The sequence below is a fragment of the Podarcis bocagei genome (genome assembly GCF_964188305.1).
Source record: "Podarcis bocagei genome assembly, chromosome: 7".
In the NCBI taxonomy this organism is placed as follows: domain Eukaryota; kingdom Metazoa; phylum Chordata; class Lepidosauria; order Squamata; family Lacertidae; genus Podarcis; species Podarcis bocagei.
In genome coordinates, this window is record NC_138132.1 from 69,423,729 (window position 1) to 69,440,385 (window position 16,657).

At 42.4% G+C, this 16,657-nt stretch overlaps 1 protein-coding gene across 1 annotated transcript; it reads right to left on the minus strand.

Annotated features, from left to right (window-relative positions):
• Positions 1 to 241: 241 nt before the first annotated feature.
• On the minus strand, positions 242 to 15,352 carry LOC308591060 (arylacetamide deacetylase-like 4). The gene is made up of 4 exons (XM_081201616.1): positions 15,096 to 15,352; positions 13,747 to 13,963; positions 11,617 to 11,680; positions 242 to 1,222 (listed from the first exon to the last, which is right to left on the minus strand). The coding sequence occupies exons 1-4, from the start codon at positions 15,270 to 15,272 to the stop codon at positions 448 to 450; spliced, it is 1,233 nt and encodes a 410-aa protein (XP_081057742.1). The 5' UTR covers positions 15,273 to 15,352; the 3' UTR covers positions 242 to 447.
• Between the last annotated feature and the right edge of the window lie 1,305 nt (positions 15,353 to 16,657).

Below are 16,657 nucleotides of genomic sequence, written 5' to 3' on the forward strand. Positions count from 1 at the left end.
CAGGTCTGGTTTAGAGAAAATGGAGTGAAACTGTTACTTCTCTTGATCTGGACCCTATAATTCTGTTGATTCAGCCTAGAATAGCATTAGGAGTGCAGATCTCCAGCCAACCAGTGTGTAGTAAAATGAAAATGGAAGGGGAAATGTCCAAAAAAATTATATATTAGTGAAAACAATATAGAAATGTATTATATTAGAGCAAATGGGTTCTAATCATGTGTATATTAGTCAAAACACCATGCAAAGTAAAAGTGTTTATTAGGAAAATTTCACACAAAAGTGCTGGTGAATTTTCATGAGCAATTCCCCGCTGTCCCCAAGAACCACATATAACTACAGAATTGTGGAGAGCTGATTTATGACTGGAAAAGTGACAAAAAGTCAGAAGCTAAAGTTGGCAGATTCTCCCTTCCTTAGGAATAACCCACAAATTCAAGAGATTTCCTCTCATAGGTTTTTGACAAAGTCGATAATCCTGTCCATTAATTCAATTGAAGCTGGGACTGTGAAGACACCTGCGTCAAAGAGGTTTAGCACCCCATGAAACCCGTTCTCAACATGGAACCAGCTGACTTTCACCCCATTGTCCTCCATACGTTTCTTATACAGCAGTGTGTCATCTCGTAATACATCGTACTCGCAGCTCACGGTCAGGGTTTCAGGAAGCTTCTGGATGACAGAGTCCTCAGCAAAAAGGCAAGAAAAATCGTCTTCTAATGTCTCTGACAATTGCCTATAGACTTCAGGTTCATAAGGAGCAAGTGGGACTTGTTTGTAGCCTCTCCCCTTAAATCTCTCTGGAAGGTTGTCAGGACTCACCCACTTCCCATATTTCAGCCTCATTGAATCTGGCACGTGAGAGCCCTTCAGGAGCGGCCCTGCCAAAGAAGTGTCCTTTCCAATATACTTCATTCCAAAGTAAGCAACACTTTCCTGGAACAAGGGGGGCATTGAGCTGTTCTGCTGATAGGAAGGCGTGTTGAGGTCCATAGCCTGGGAAGTCCCATAGATGAGCACTTGAGCCCGTAGTTTTGGAAGGTCTGATCTCTCCACCAGTTTCTGGGCAACAACAGTAGCATAATTGCCCCCCGCACTGTCCCCACCAACGATGATCTTGGAAGGATCCACCCCATGGGAAGCTGCATTTTGAATTAAGTGTATGGTAGCAGCAAGGCAGTCCTTGTACTGAGCGGGAGGAAGATGCTCAGGAGACAGGCGGTAGCTGCAGAATAAAACAGAAGCAAAGAGGTGAGCTTCCAGAACCTTTTCCAAACACATTCGTGATCACATAAGAACACCAGAAGGGCCTGCTAGATCAGGCTCATGGCCATCTACTACAGTATCCTGTTCTCACCAGGTCCAAGCAGCTTTCTATGAGGCACCTGCAAGCAGGGCCCAAGCACAAGGCCCTCTTCTCGCCTGTGGCTTCCAGAAACTGGTCTTCAGCAGCATTCCTGCAAGTATCCATGGACTGCCCTCCAAATTCTTGCTCAGGCATTACTATATACAGTGGTACCTCGGGTTAAGTACTTAATTCTCTCCGGAGGTCCGTTCTTAACCTGAAACTGTTCTTAACCTGAAGCACCACTTTAGCTAATGGGGCCTCCTGCTGCTGCTGTGCCACCGGAGCACGATTTCTGTTCTCATCCTGAAGCAAAGTTCTTAACCCGAGGTACTATTTCTGGGTTAGCGGAGTCTGTAACCTGAAGCGTATGTAACCCGAGGTACCACTGTATGTGGGATGTGCAACCCAACTGGGATGTACCCCCAGGGCTATTTTTCTAGAAAAAGAAGTCCAGAAATATGGTCCAGAAATCTCCATGAATCATGAACACCTCCCTCATTCTCTTAGAATGGCAATGGTGCCCACCTGAGAGGTGCCAGAACCCACCTGAGTGGTGCTGGAACTGAGTTCCTGTGCGTTCCCCCTGAAAAAAGCCCTGTGTACAGATGGTTAACCTTTGAACTCATGCAGAATCCTCTTCAAGAGGGATTACCTCCGGTCAGGGACAAATTCCAGGCAGGTAAGATCAAGGGATGAGGGCACAAGACAGGGTGTGTGATGTGGAAGTTAGACACTAACTAGACTCCCATTTGCAGAGTATGTGGAAGGCAGCCCTGAGTGCTATGACCCTTTTATTAGTTCTCTTTTTCCTTCTATAAAAACTACACAAGACACACTCTTTTAACAATTAAATAACATATACCTTTTACTTCCAGACCCTCCAAATGTTCCTATTTTCCAGGGACATCCCTGATTTAGAGAAGCTTTTCCGGTTTCCACCTGGGACACGAGTTAATGGCGGTTGCTCCCCACTGCCCTCACATATTTATGAGGCAAAAAACCTGGCGATGTCCCCAGTGTGGTCTGGGGAGCTCACTGCATCCTGCTGTGCCACTTTAGCCCATGTCTGCCAACTTGAAAGACAGAACGGGTGCGACCCGGGAGTGTGTCCCTGCCATGGATGAGCCTCCATCTCAGGCATGATTTATGGTTGGTTCCTCCTCAATTTGGAGTATTTATTAGAGGCAGTTTGGAATATTGATTAGAGGCACTCCCGGACCGACATATGATAATGGGCTGCAATCAATCAGTTGCCAAAAGAATGGGGCTTGGCACTTTGAAGGTATCTGAATGATTTTTTCCTGAAGCTTGAAAACCCACACAACAGCCAAGAAAGGAAGCGGGAGGACAAGGTGCTTTGTGCTTTCATATGGTTTCTAAATTGTCTTCTTTTTCTCATCCTTCCCTGTAAAATGAAAGAGACGTGCGTAGCCTTGGCTCTGATATTCTGTCTGTCACCTTGGAAAAGAGGGGGGAGGCTTTTGATTTATGCTTAACAGGAATTTAACATGGTTGTTTTTTTATGCCCTCCCACCTCAACCGAGGTTGAATGGACTTTATTTAAAATTATATTTGGATTGGACCAGGAGTGTGAGGGAGCAGTGTGGAGCAGGGAGAATGAATGGCTGCTGAATAGATCTGACAAAAGACTGAACTTGAGAAAATACTTTGTCTTTAACTGTTGATCCACGCGATGGTCACCTCCAGACTGGATTATTGTAACTCGCTCTACCTGGGGCTGCCCTTGAGACTGACCCAGAAACTCCAGCGGGTGCAGAATGCCATGGCGAGACTCCTTATGGGATCCTCGCTGCAAGATCACATTCACCCGGTGTTATACTAGCTGCACTGGCTCCCGGTGGAGTATAGGATCAGGTTTAAGGTGCTAGTTTTAACCTTCAAAGCCCTATACGGCCTAGGACCCTCGTACCTACAGGACCACCTCTCCTGGTATGTCCCACAGAGGAACTTACGGTCTTCAAGCAAAAACATCTTGAAGGTCCCAGGCCACACACAAAAAATAAGATATCTGGGAATTTGCTTAACCACAAAAAATATAAATTTAATCCAGGATAACTATTTTACAACATGGAAGGAGATTAAGAAAGATTTAGAAACATGGAATAGAGTGAAGCTTTCGTGGAGGGGAAGAATGGCAGCGATAAAAATGAACCTACTTCCAAGAATGTTATTTTTGTTTCAAAACATCCCCGTAATTAGAGGTTCCAAAATATTCAAGGATTGGCAAAGAACCCTTTTGAAATTTATATGGCAAGGTAAAAGGCCAAGAATTAGCTTTAAAATCCTTACAGACAGGAAAGAGAGAGGGGGTTTCTCGGTACCCAATTTGAAACTTTATTATGAAGCCGCTAGCCTCTGCTGGATAAAGGATTGGATTACCCTGGAAAATACCGATTTGTTGGACCTGGAGGGGTTTGACAATAGGTTCGGCTGGCATTCTTATTTATGGCAAAATAAAGAAAAGGTACATAGAGAATTCTCAAATCACATTATCAGAGGGCCCCTTTATGAAGTGTGGGAGAGGAACAAAAAAATTTTAGAATGGAAAACACATTGGTGGCTATCGCCAATGGATATCTTAATAATAAAAAAGGTTAATATGGAGGGAGAAAGGTTAACATATGAAGACCTATTGATAAGTTCAGAAAGTGGATGGAAGATGAGAACGTTTGAGGAGTTGAAAGATAAACTATCCGGCTGGCTACAATTCCATCAAATAAATGCAGTATGGACAGCTGATAAAAAAATAGGGATGAATGAAAAGAAGTCCAAGTTTCAGACAGAGATAATTGAAGGCAAATACAAATTATTATCTAAAATGTATAACATATTATTAGAGTGGGATACCAAGGACGAAGAAATAAAGGGGGTAATGACAGGATGGGCAATGGATCTGGGTTATAATATAGAGTACGACAAATGGTTGAAATTATGGACTAGTGGAATGAAATTCACGGCATGCGTAACACTCAGGGAAAATTTAGAAAAGATGATGTATAGGTGGTACATTACCCCAGCAAAGTTGGGGGAAATGTACAAAACAGGAAATAAGAACTGCTGGAAGTGTAAAATTAAAGAGGGCAATTTTTTCCACATGTGGTGGACATGTGACGAAATGAAGAAATACTGAGAACTTATTTATAATGAGTTAAAAAAAATACTCAAATATACATTTCCTAAAAGACCGGAAGCATTCCTACTAGGAATAGTCGGGGACGAAATCAAAAAAGAGGATAAGGTACTATTTCAGTATGCTACAACCGCCGCCAGATTATTAATTGCCCAAAACTGGAAGAATCAAAATACCCCATCAATTAGAGAATGGCAAACAAAACTATTTGAATTTGTTAATTTTGCAAAAATGACACAAAAAATTAGAAACCAAAAGAATACAAAGTTTATAAACGACTGGAATAAATTTATGATTTACATTGAAGGGAACTACAGAAACTTAAAGACTATAGCAGGTTTGATATAAATCTTACGATGCGCAAATCATTAACAATCACTAGCTGCAGGAGAAATGAATTATGTATATTAAGAAGCCTGAAAGCGGGAGGGATGGAGGTCGGCAGGGGATAGAAGAGGGATTTAAGTTCTTAAAGTTATAAAGAAATAAATGTGAAGACAAATAACTGGAATGGAAACGGATAAGATTTTTATGTTATATTTGGACATTTGTAACTTATTTATTTACTTATTTTTTATTTATTTTTTTCGAAATGGCTGATTTGTTGTCCTTTTTTGGTTATGTATATGAAACTTAATAAAAAGAAATTCAAAAAAAGAAGAAGAAGAAGAAGAAGAAGGTCCCAGGCTACAGAGAGGTTAGGCTGGCCTCAACCAGAGCCAGGGCTTTTTCGGCTGTAGCTCCGATCTGGTGGAATGCTCTGTCACAAGAGACTAGGGCCCTGCGGGACTTGACATCTTTCCGCAGGGCCTGCAAGACAGAGCTGTTCCACCAGGCCTTTGGCAAGGGCACAGCCTGACTCCCTCCTTTGGCAATCCTCACAGAACTTTTAGCCCAATGGTTGCTATTAATTTGATTGGAATTAATTTTATAATGAAAAGATTTTAGAAAGTTTTATCATTTTACTGTTGTTAGCCGCTCTGAGCCTGGCTTCAGCTGGGGAGGGCAGGATATAAATAAAATTTATTATTATTATTGTTTGCCGAGGAAGAACTCCAGAGTGGAATGTTAATGGCAGATTAACATTGTTTAAGATTAAGATTGTTTATGTACTCTGTGAGTTATTTAGGCTGCAGCCAGTATGCTAGTTGGTGAACAGTGAAAGGAATGGAATGTGACCTCGTACCACCCAGATAAGCTGGCAAAGAACAGAACAAAGGAAGATAGTAATTAATTCTCCCTGCTCACCAGGTCTGAAACAACAATGTAAATGAAGGACTACACACGTAAAATGGATTATATACTGTATTTTTCGCCCTATATGACACACATTTTCTCCTCCAAAAATGAAGGGGAAATCTGGGTGCGTCCTATGGGGCGAATGCAGACTTTCGCTGAAGCTTGGAGAGCGAGAGGGGTCGGTGCGCACCGACCCCTCTCGCTCTCCAGGCTTCAGGAACACATCCACAGCCTAGGCAGCCCTGCGGGAGGTCCCACAGGGATGTCTAGGCTGCGGATAGGAGCCTGCTTCCCGGAGCACTGGGCACCCTGAAAGCAGAGTGCCCGGTGCTTCGGGAACACATCCGCAGCCTAGGCAGCCCTGCGGGAGGTCCCCGCAGGGCTCCCCATGCTACGGATAGCAGCCTGCCGCCCGGCGGGCAGGGCGCCCTGAAGCAGAGTGCCCCGCGCACCAGGCAGACATCTGCAGCGTGGGGAGCCCTGCAGGAGTTCCCCGCAGGGCTCCCCACGCTGCAGATAGCAGCCTGCCGCCTGAAGCAGAGCACCCCTCGCGCCGGACAGACATCGGCCAGCCCCACAAGCTCGGGGGACAGCAGGGAGGCGCAGCACCGCCATCCCGCTGTTCCTCGACCTGGTTCGGTTTCCCCGACCTGCTTTTGGGGGGTAAATAAAGGAAAAAAATTTCCCTTTATTTCCCCCCAAAAAAACTAGGTGCGTCCTATGGGACGGAGCGTCCTATGGGACGAAAAATACGGTATTTATAAGATTTAACGGAGGCGCTGTTTGTAAGGAGGAAAAACCAGTCAGCTGCAAGAATGGACTAACGTCTAGTGAAGGATGACAACCGAACATTAAACAAGAGAAGGTGCAGCTACGGGGAGGAATGATCGACACGTGTTTGCAACAGGAGTGAGAAACCTGATTTTAAGAAATTGTATTAAATTTAAGGAATTTGGTCTGATTTGTAATAATTTGGAAAATTAATTAAAAAATATTTTTTTAAAATATAGCAGCTGTTCTGGTTTCTGATTTGATCTCGTAATGTGCTGCTTTCCCTTAGGACATCCATACTTTCATTGGATAAATGTTGGAGGGTTTGGAGTTACCCAACTCCTGAGCTATCTGAAGGCAATCCTGTATAGGAAAGGTTTTTTTAATGTTTCATTATATTTTTTTATATGTTGGAAGCTGCCCAGAGTGGCTGGGGCAACCCAGTAAGATGTGTGGAATATTTTAAAAAAAAATCATCAGTATGAAGAAGAAGAAGAAGAGGAGGAGGAATAGTAGTAGTAGTAGTTTGGATTTGATATCCCGCTTTATCACTACCCGAAGGAGTCTCAAAGCGGCTAACATTCTCCTTTCCCTTCCTCCCCCACAACAAACTCTCTGTGAGGTGAATGGGGCTGAGAGACTTCAAAGAAGTGTGACTAGCTCAAGGTCACCCAGCAGCTGCATGTGGAGGAGCGGAGACGCAAACCCGGTTCACCAGATTACGAGTCTACCACTCTTAACCACTACACCACACTGGCTCTCAGTGTGAGAGGATGTCCCTATTTTCATCAGAGAAATGTTGGAGGGTATGTACTTAGTGCACTTGCAGTTGCAGCTAAAATATACAATGCAGGTGAATGTTTCTTAAATTGTTCATTCATTTTAGAGCTTCTCCTGGAGCTGGAATGGGGTTAGTTTAACCTCTGGTTAACTGAATTACTGTGTCCCGAAATGATGCACACCTAAAAAGTATGTCACATAGATTAAACTGTTACAGTCTAACTAACCCTGAGGCAGACAGCAGAACAACAATTCAGCTGCTCTCACGCAAAAGACTGTTAATAGCTGTCACTGCCGTACCAACTGCCATAACTGTCATAACTGCTACAGGGTGTATGATGTCAGAGAATTCTACAGCTCTTGCAATTAACCCTTTACATATATATGAATTTGGGATGCTAGCATCCCAGAAAAGAAGGGTGTGGCCTGGGTAGGGGAGGAAGAGTGGCATTTGTGAGTCCTGAGGGCAAGAGGCACAGCTGGCTGAGTGTGTGTGACATTTGAACCCTGGTTCTGAAGGGTCCACACCCTGCTTCACACAGGTGTGTGAATCCTGCCCTTCCAATGCTGATGGATCACCAAAAGCTGATTGACACAGTAAAAGGTCATAAAATACCACTAACAATAATTTTAAAAACCAAAACACAAGAGAGCACAGATAAAACAATGCTCTGGAGGCAGGCGGTAGCTGGTGAATAAAACAGAAGCAGAGTTTTAAGCTTCCAGGATCTTTTCCAAACACATCCATGAGCACATAGGATTCCAAGAAGAACCTGATGGATCAGTTATAGTAGATACAATGCAGGTGAAAGTCAGCTGGATCATGCCCTTAAAAAACTGACTTTTCCAGCTAGCAAAAGAGCCAGGGAAGCAGAACCCTTCAGGATTGGATCCAGGTGGTGCAATAGCATTTGCCACTTGCAACTTTCCCTCCCGCTTCTGTTTAGATGCAGGGGCATGACCTCTCATTTACCTGTTCCTTCCTGACTCTAAGTTTAATGAGAGATTTAGTTGTCATACGTCCAGAATTTCCCAGGCACATCCAGAATACAGCAATGTCCAGGCACAAATCAGAAACAGGAAAGCAGTGTTTAATGTCTGGATAAAATACAAAGACTTACTAGAAAACAAGACTCCAAGGTGGTTGTCACCAATGGAAGCTAAGGCCCGGAAAAGACTCAATATGGAAGCCAAATGGCCGAAATATTGGGAAATACTAGAAAAAGATGGAGATACTTGGAGATTGCAGAGTTTGGAGAAATTAAAGGATAAAGTGCGAGATTGGTTACATTACGCTCAGATTAAGGAGGTTTTCAATTTGGATAAGAAGATAGGATTCCAGGTGGAAAAATCGAAACTGGAAACAGAACTGTTAGAACCTAAAACTAAGGTACTTTCAAAAATGTACAACTTGCTGTTAAAATGGAACACACAAGATGAAACGGTCAAATCAGCTATGATAAAATGGGCACAGGACATTGGGTATAATATTATGTTTGCTGACTGGGAAAGGTTATGGACCACCGGTGTGAAGTTCACAGCATGTAATGCCTTGAAAGAAAATATTATGAAAATGACATATAGGTGGTACATGACCCCAGTCAAGCTTGCAAAAATATATCACCTGCCTGATAACAAATGTTGGAAATGTAAGGAAACTGAAGGAACATTCTTTCACCTCTGGTGGACTTGCCCTAGGGTTAAGGCTTTCTGGGAAATGATATATAATGAATTGAAAAAGGTATTTAAATATACCTTCCCTAAGAAACCAGAGGCCTTCCTTTTGGGCATTGTTGGCCAGAGGGTGCTAAAGAAGGACCGAACTTTCTTTATGTATGCAACAACAGCAGCAAGAATACTTATCGCAAAATATTGGAAGACCCAAGATTTGCCCACCGTGGAAGAATGGCAGACGCAACTGATAGACTACATGGAACTGGCAGAAATGACTGGCAGAATCCGAGACCTGGGAGAAGAGGCAGTGGAAGAGGACTGGAAAAAGTTTAAGGACTATTTACAGAAACATTGTAAATTGTATGAGTGTTAATAAGGATGCAGGTCTGAAAACAACATGGCACCAGCAATTTAGCTAAAAGAAATATGAGAATATGTGATGTTTAAGAAAAAGATGAATTTTGGAGTATTATTATGTAAATTAAGTATCTAAGCATTTGATAAAAATATTTAAAGTCGGAGACATAATATTTGAAAATTACAAGATAGGAGCTGAAACAAGGTGATAATTTGCTGTTTATAATATTATAATTGGGAACGCAGGAATGGGAGATGTGAGGAAGTCCAAAAGGTTAAGAAAATATGGTTGTTGAATATTGGATCATGTTCTATGTTTTTTATTATATGTTACTATTTTAGTTTTTTCCTGTTTTTCTTTGTCTGTTGTATTTGGGTGATGGTCTTATATGTGTTTGGTGAATTCAATGTTTAAAATCTTTAATAAATATCTTTTTTAAAAAAAAACAAAAACAAACAAATCAGAAACAATGTCGGGGGAAATCCAGACATATGGCAGTCCATGTCAGCAGTGCCGTTTCTGCCATTTCCCCATAAAAATAGCTCAACAACTTTTCTGTCCGGATTTTCCCTGTTTGAAATATGGCAACTTTATAAAAGCCCTAACTGAACATTATTAGCCCCATCTCTGAATTGATTGTAGGCTGGATCTGGGTTGGGTGGTCTCCAAGTTGAGGCTGATCTGGAGGCCCTGGTTAGCGGTGCTGTGCAAGGCCTTATGCCCAGCTCATAGTCTCCCCACAGAAGTGAGCATTTTCATGTCTTAGGTGCACGAAGCTCTGATTTGCAATCACCGAACAGAATGTTGATTGCTTCCGGCTTCCTCTTCCAGTCTGCCTCAATGGAGGCAGCTCCCACAACAGCGGGAGATCGTTGGTGAAGAAGCAAACAAGGATGATTGAGAGTAATTATCCTTGCAAATGCCCCCCCCCCCCCGGGACAGGGGGGAATGGGCTTCACTTGCAGTTTGTCTCGGTACCTGGCTCTCGCTCCAGCATGGAAAGCGGGAGGCAGGGAGGCGCTGAGTGCAAAAGCACTTCACCTGCCAATAACCCTCCTATGCCGCCATTAAGAAGCAGAGGCTCTTCTGTTAATTAGAGTTTAATTTTGACTAATGTACAGACATGTGCTAGAAGAGATGAGATTATACACTGCAGAATTGAAGCAGCTGCAAGTTCATTAAGGTTTGAACTTGAAAGAAGACTTCATTAGGTATAAAAGACAGTGCGGGGAGGGGAGCCTACGGCTTCTTTATATAAAGTTTTATTCTATACATTTATGATTTGGCAGTTCTCCTTTGAAATGCTAGTTCAAATTATGGATGTACAGATGAAGACGGTGAAAACTGGATAGCAGCTATGGAATATAACATCAAATGGAACTGTGTGTGTAAAACAAAACAAAAAAGGGGGAAATGGAGGGAAGTTCTATTTTGCAAAAGGTTTGTGATGGAAACTTAGAGCTGACTCTTCCCTATTCTTTATTATCCTCAGACTGATCTGAATAATGCTAAAAGGACTTGGAATTTAATTAAATTGGAAGTGTAATTGCTTAACTTCGGCTGAACGGAGGGATGAGAGGAATCTGTGAGCTTGCCAAGGAGTTGATAAAGTTCATTACTGAGTTATTTGAAGTTCAACAGCTTACTCTCCTTCCAAGGATGAGAGAAAAATGGCGAAAACAGGATATTTATTGGGACAGTGTGGTGTTTGCAGCTGCTGCTAAAGTTGCAAAACAATGAAGCACAGGATGGAGCAATGGAGAACTTCTGAAACAACAATGGGACACTAGCTCTGCCCAAGGCATGATGGAGAACAACAACAACTGGCAAAAGATAGACATAATATTTTGCAAGGACAGGAAGAAACATTACAGACAGAATAATTGCAACACACGGGAAGAACAAGTAGAGTGTTTGAATGCTTCACCTGTAGTTTATAAATAATTTAATGTGTCAATACAAATGGAAGTCGTTAATTCTAGCACACAGGAGAGTACCTAAATTGTATAATTTGGCATCTGAATGATTGGTATTACTAACTGCATTATAATTTGGCATTGTTATAATAAGGTATTATTGGATTATTGTAACTGAAAACTAATAAAAATTAATATCGGGATGTTGACAGCTTTCATGGGGAGCCTTTTTCTCCTGCAAAGAATATGGCAAGGGATGCCATCAAAATACAGCAACATGCTGGGTGCAAAGCACACACACACACACACACACACACACACACACACACACACACACACACACATTTTCCATTTGAAAGGATACGTTGTTGCATTTACTTACTCAACAGACACAACCACTGAATCAGTCTCCTTGGCAATTTTGCTGCAGACATCTTGGTAGCAGTCTAGCAAGATGAGAGGGAAATTTTAAATAGGGAGGTAATTATCTGCTGCCTCCATTCTTGCCTTTAAAAGCACATTTTTGAACAGCAGTCTTCCGATATATAATGTATTTGTACATGCAATTTTTTCTAAAATAAACCTTTTCATTCACATGTGCACATCACACAGCTCAAGTACTGCACTGTAAGAATCAGTCTCCTTGGTGATTTTGCTGCAGACATCTTGGTAGGACACTCAAAAGTTGGAAGGGAAATTCTAAATATGAAGCTCTTTCACATTATAAGTTTCAGAGACTGGTTCTGGGTTCACAAATTGATTTGCAAAAGGCAAATTAAATAGGTTCACCTATAAAAGCAAACTCAATCCAATTACACACATATAAATCCTAGCCTTAAGAGGCATGGGGCACCCAGCCAATTGTTTGCCAGCTTTCATTTAATTCACATGTTATCATCGATATGCATAGATGCAAACTTAGGTCCATTTTCAGAAACGGGGGGGGGGGGGCTTGTTATCATAACCCCCCAAATGCCCACCTCAAAAAACATTTCTCCAGTTAGCATGGTCAGTGGTCCAGGATCATGGCTCTTGCATTTCAGGAAGCAAGCTCTGCGAGGGGCACAGTTGTCTCCCACCACACCACAATATCAATGTCTCTAATAATGGCAAGCTCTCCACTTGATTCTAGCCTTCCTTCCTCCTGAAGTTACTACTTTATAGGTAAAAAAGTAAAGGAACCCTGGACAGTTAAGTCCAGTCAAAGGTGACTATGGGGTGTGGTGCTCATCTCGCTTCAGGTTGAGGGAGATGGTGTTTGTCCACGGACAGCTTTACGGGTCATGTCACCAGCATGACTAAAACCACTTCTGGTGCAATGGGATTACTAGGTTGCTACTTTATAAGCTGTTGCAACACAATGTCACTGTGATCTGTAGCCAAGAGTATCAGTATTAATTGCTAACTTGTGAAATTGCATTTGGTCTTGCAAATGAAAGCTGGTGCAAGTGCAATTTGTTGATTTGTTGACTTATTTAGCACATGTGTGTGGGGTGGTTGTGGGGTGGGGTGAGGTGAGGTGAGGGATTGGGTCAGGTGTAAATGAGGCAGTGGCCAGGGGAGGGAGGGTGGCTGGGCTGGTAAACAGAGCGATCAGGAGCAGCAATTATTATATGCTGTATTGGCCCAAATATAAGCCGCACTTTCTTTCCAGATTCCGACTGTGAAAACTGAAAGTGTGGCTTAAATTCAAGACCTTACGAAAAATCCTTAATAGAGATGTGGGGTCTGGGAAGCCATGATAACAAGAGCCTCCATTTGTTTGTTTCTTCCTGTTGACCTAAGTCAGCATAGGTAAAGGTAAAGGGACCCCTGACTATTAGGTCCAGTCGTGACTGACTCTGGGGTTGCTGCGCTCATCTCGCTTTATTGGCCGGGGGAGCCGGCATAAAGCTTCCGGGTCATGTGGCCAGCATGTCTAAGCCACTTCTGGCGAACCAGAGCAGCACACAGAAACACCGTTTACCTTCACCTATTTATCTACTTGCACTTTGACATACTTTTGAACTGCTAGGTTGGCAGGAGCAGGGACCGAGCAACGGGAGCTCACCCTGTTGCGGGGATTCGAACCGCCGACCTTCTGATTGGCAAGCCCTAGGCACTGTGGTTTAACCGACAGAGCCACCCGCGGCATATATGCATATAAATAAAAATAATCCAAAGCATACGTGTGCCCCTTGTCCCTTCAGGAACTACCACCAACATTCTTGTATCTCAGCCCAGTAAACCTCTCTTACATTGATATCTTAAGCACTTCTACCCAGAAAGGAAATTCCAGCTAAACATTAGGAACACCTTTCTGATGGTACGAGTTTTTCAACAGGGAACGGACTCCCTTGGAAGGTGGCAGGGCTTCTTCATTTGTGATTCCTTCATTGCAGGGTGTTGGTCTACATGACCCCTTGGGATCCCTCCCAACTCTCCTTTTCCACGATTCTACATGGGCTTACTTGAGTTCAATGGCGCTTGCCTCTAGAGAAGTGTTCACAGGCTGACAGCCTTAATCTCTTACCGATGTTTCCAATCATCCCAGCACCTCCATGGAAGAACATAAATCCTTTCCTTGGGCCAGCAGATGGTGCTTTGGGCTGATAAACCCTCACAGGAACCCCGTCAAAATGCAGATCTTTGGCAGAGAGGCTGGGATCCGCTCTTGGATACCAGAAAATCTGGAGGAAGCGGATAAAGGCAAACTGGCTGCAGATACCCAGCAGTTCAAGACACTTCCCCTGTTGGGCAAAGGAACAGTCTCATGAAAATAGTGCCCACATTTGCATCCTATTCACAGGGGGTGGTATCCAAATAAGTCCTATTTAAAGTAGACCCACGGAAATGAATGAGTGCATGTTAGCCATGTCCATTAATTTCAATCAGTCTGCTTAGAATGGGAATATCATTAGAGGCAGCCCTGGGTCACAATAAGCGATCCAATGGTTTGGCTTGATGTCGAAACCCAAAAGCTTTCCTACATCATGGTTTGTTTGGCCACCCCAACCCAAACACCAGCCAAGGTACAGAGGCAAAAGAAGCTTTGGAGAAACAATCCACAATCTTCTTGCTTGCCTATGAGACCATATGTGTTTTCCTGAAGAAACCATGATGTAAACAAACCATATTATTAGTGTGAATAATATATTTTTCTCTATGTGTGTCCCTCTACAGGTTAAAAATAAAGCCCTTGTTAAATTTGATAATATCTTCATCCATCATCATCATCAAGTAAACTCACTGATTTTCCTCATTTCATGCTCTATTGTGCAGTATGTATATGAATTACTGAAATATATAAACTATTATTATTAAATAAATAAATTTGTATACCGGCCTTCATACAAAGATCAAAGGGTGGTTTACAGAATAAAAATACTAGATAAAAACACAAAATACATAATAAAAAGAAGTGCAAAGCAAACCAATAACACCTTTAAAAGATATAGAAGTGGTATATATAAAATATATAGAAACCAAAAACATCCCTCCCTCAAACACATTTAAAAGGACTTAGAAATGTTTTTGCCTGACATCTAAAGATGTATTAAAGATTGCTAATAAGAATAAGAATAATTACATTTCTTAATCACCTTAATCACATAAGAACATAAGAACCTGTTGGTTCACTTGCTTCACATGTTGCTCATCCAGCCCCAACTTACCATAATGGCAAGTTTTGAAATGTTAAAATGACTGTAAAACTATTGAAATGCATATAACTGAAAATCATAAAGAAAAAATTAAAGATGCTTCTTCTTGTTGTCATCATGATCATCATCATCATCATCATCATTTCTTAATCACCTTTCACATAAGATCATAAGAATAATCTGCTGCATCACATAATGGCTCAACAAGTCCCCAACTTACCACACTGACCACCATAATGATAATCCAGTGAATGACCCGAAGCTTTAATGGACTGTCAAATCCAGATGGGATTTTACTCCTGGAAAGATCATAATAAATTGCAAAGGAGAAGAGCAACAGGGAAAGAATCCCTATGACTCCAAACACCCCAAGCAGGAGGCCCAGAAGAAGCTCCATTTCACTGTTCCAAAGAGTGCAAGGGAAACATTGAGTCTACACTGGAAGAATTTCTACTGTGTGACTCCACCAGAGGTATCTACGCTACTAAATAGGCTGTAGACCAGTTAATTAAGTAATTCCCAATTAGCACACATACTCCCATGCAGATATTTCATCCATCGGAAGATCAACAGCAACTTCATGGCTCTTGGCAATGGTGCCATGTGTAATGTTCTACTCAGGAATGTCACGTCCACCCACTGATCAATCCTGTTCCATAGTATCTGTCCCAGAGCTCTTCGGCTTTAAATACTGGGTGTTCATTGCCTGAAGTTCACAACATCCCCAGCTAGCTTAAGCTTATAGTCAGGAATGGTGGGAGTCCTTGTCCGAGGTGGAAGAGGACTTGTGTGCACTTTCTGGCCCAAGATTTCCAAGGCTTCAGACATGAGTCCCATTCCTATCCAGAGATCTCAGGGATGAAACTTAAGCCCTTGCATATTCAAAGCATAGGCTCTTCTTCTGAGGTACGGGCCTCATAGCTAAATGCAAGTCCGTGTTGAGATGAAGTTTTCATTAAAACATTTTCAGTAAAGATTTTCTTGGGTTACAAAAGCACACACATCACCTCCGTTTTCTGATCATAATATCCTTTTTACAGATCGGTTATATTCAATGTGAGCCTTAATCTTGTATACGGTATAAGGTTGGGGGAGAAGAGAAGTGTGGGGGAAGAGGAGGGGAAGAGGGAGTAGTAAACTTTCATTCTTCTACATACTGTATGTGTAATGTTTTTGTATCAGTGTCATTTCATCGTTTCATATATTAGTTTTCCTTTTTATCGTTTTTATTTGATTTTTCAAATATAGATTTACAACAAAACCAAATACATTTCATTTCTTTTATTAGTTTTCATTGACATTGAGAGAGGTTGGTTGAGGCATTCACAAAGTAAAGGAAGGATTGAACTCTGATTAATAAGAATACACACAGAGGCTTGAACCAGCAAGACTCTGGGAAGGGTGCGTATAATAATCTCTGTCTCCCTCCACCCCTCGGCCCAGGTCGTTTTATTCATCGAGGCGGGTCAGGACTGCTGATCCTTTTAGATTTGTCAGCAGCCTTTGACATGGTCAATCGTGATCTTCTGGACCACCGCCTCGCAGACGTGGGGATACAGGGCATAGCCCGTAACTGGCTGTGCTCTTTTATCTCTGGTCGGGGACAAAGGGTGGCACTAGGGAGGGAAATGTCACCGCGCCATTCCTTGGTGTGTGGAGTGCCGCAGGGAGCAATCCTCTCCCCAATGCTTTTTAACAACTTTATGCACCCCATTGGCCAGATTATCCGGAGCTTTGGGCTGGGCTGTCACCAATATGCTGATGACACTCAGTTCTATCTGC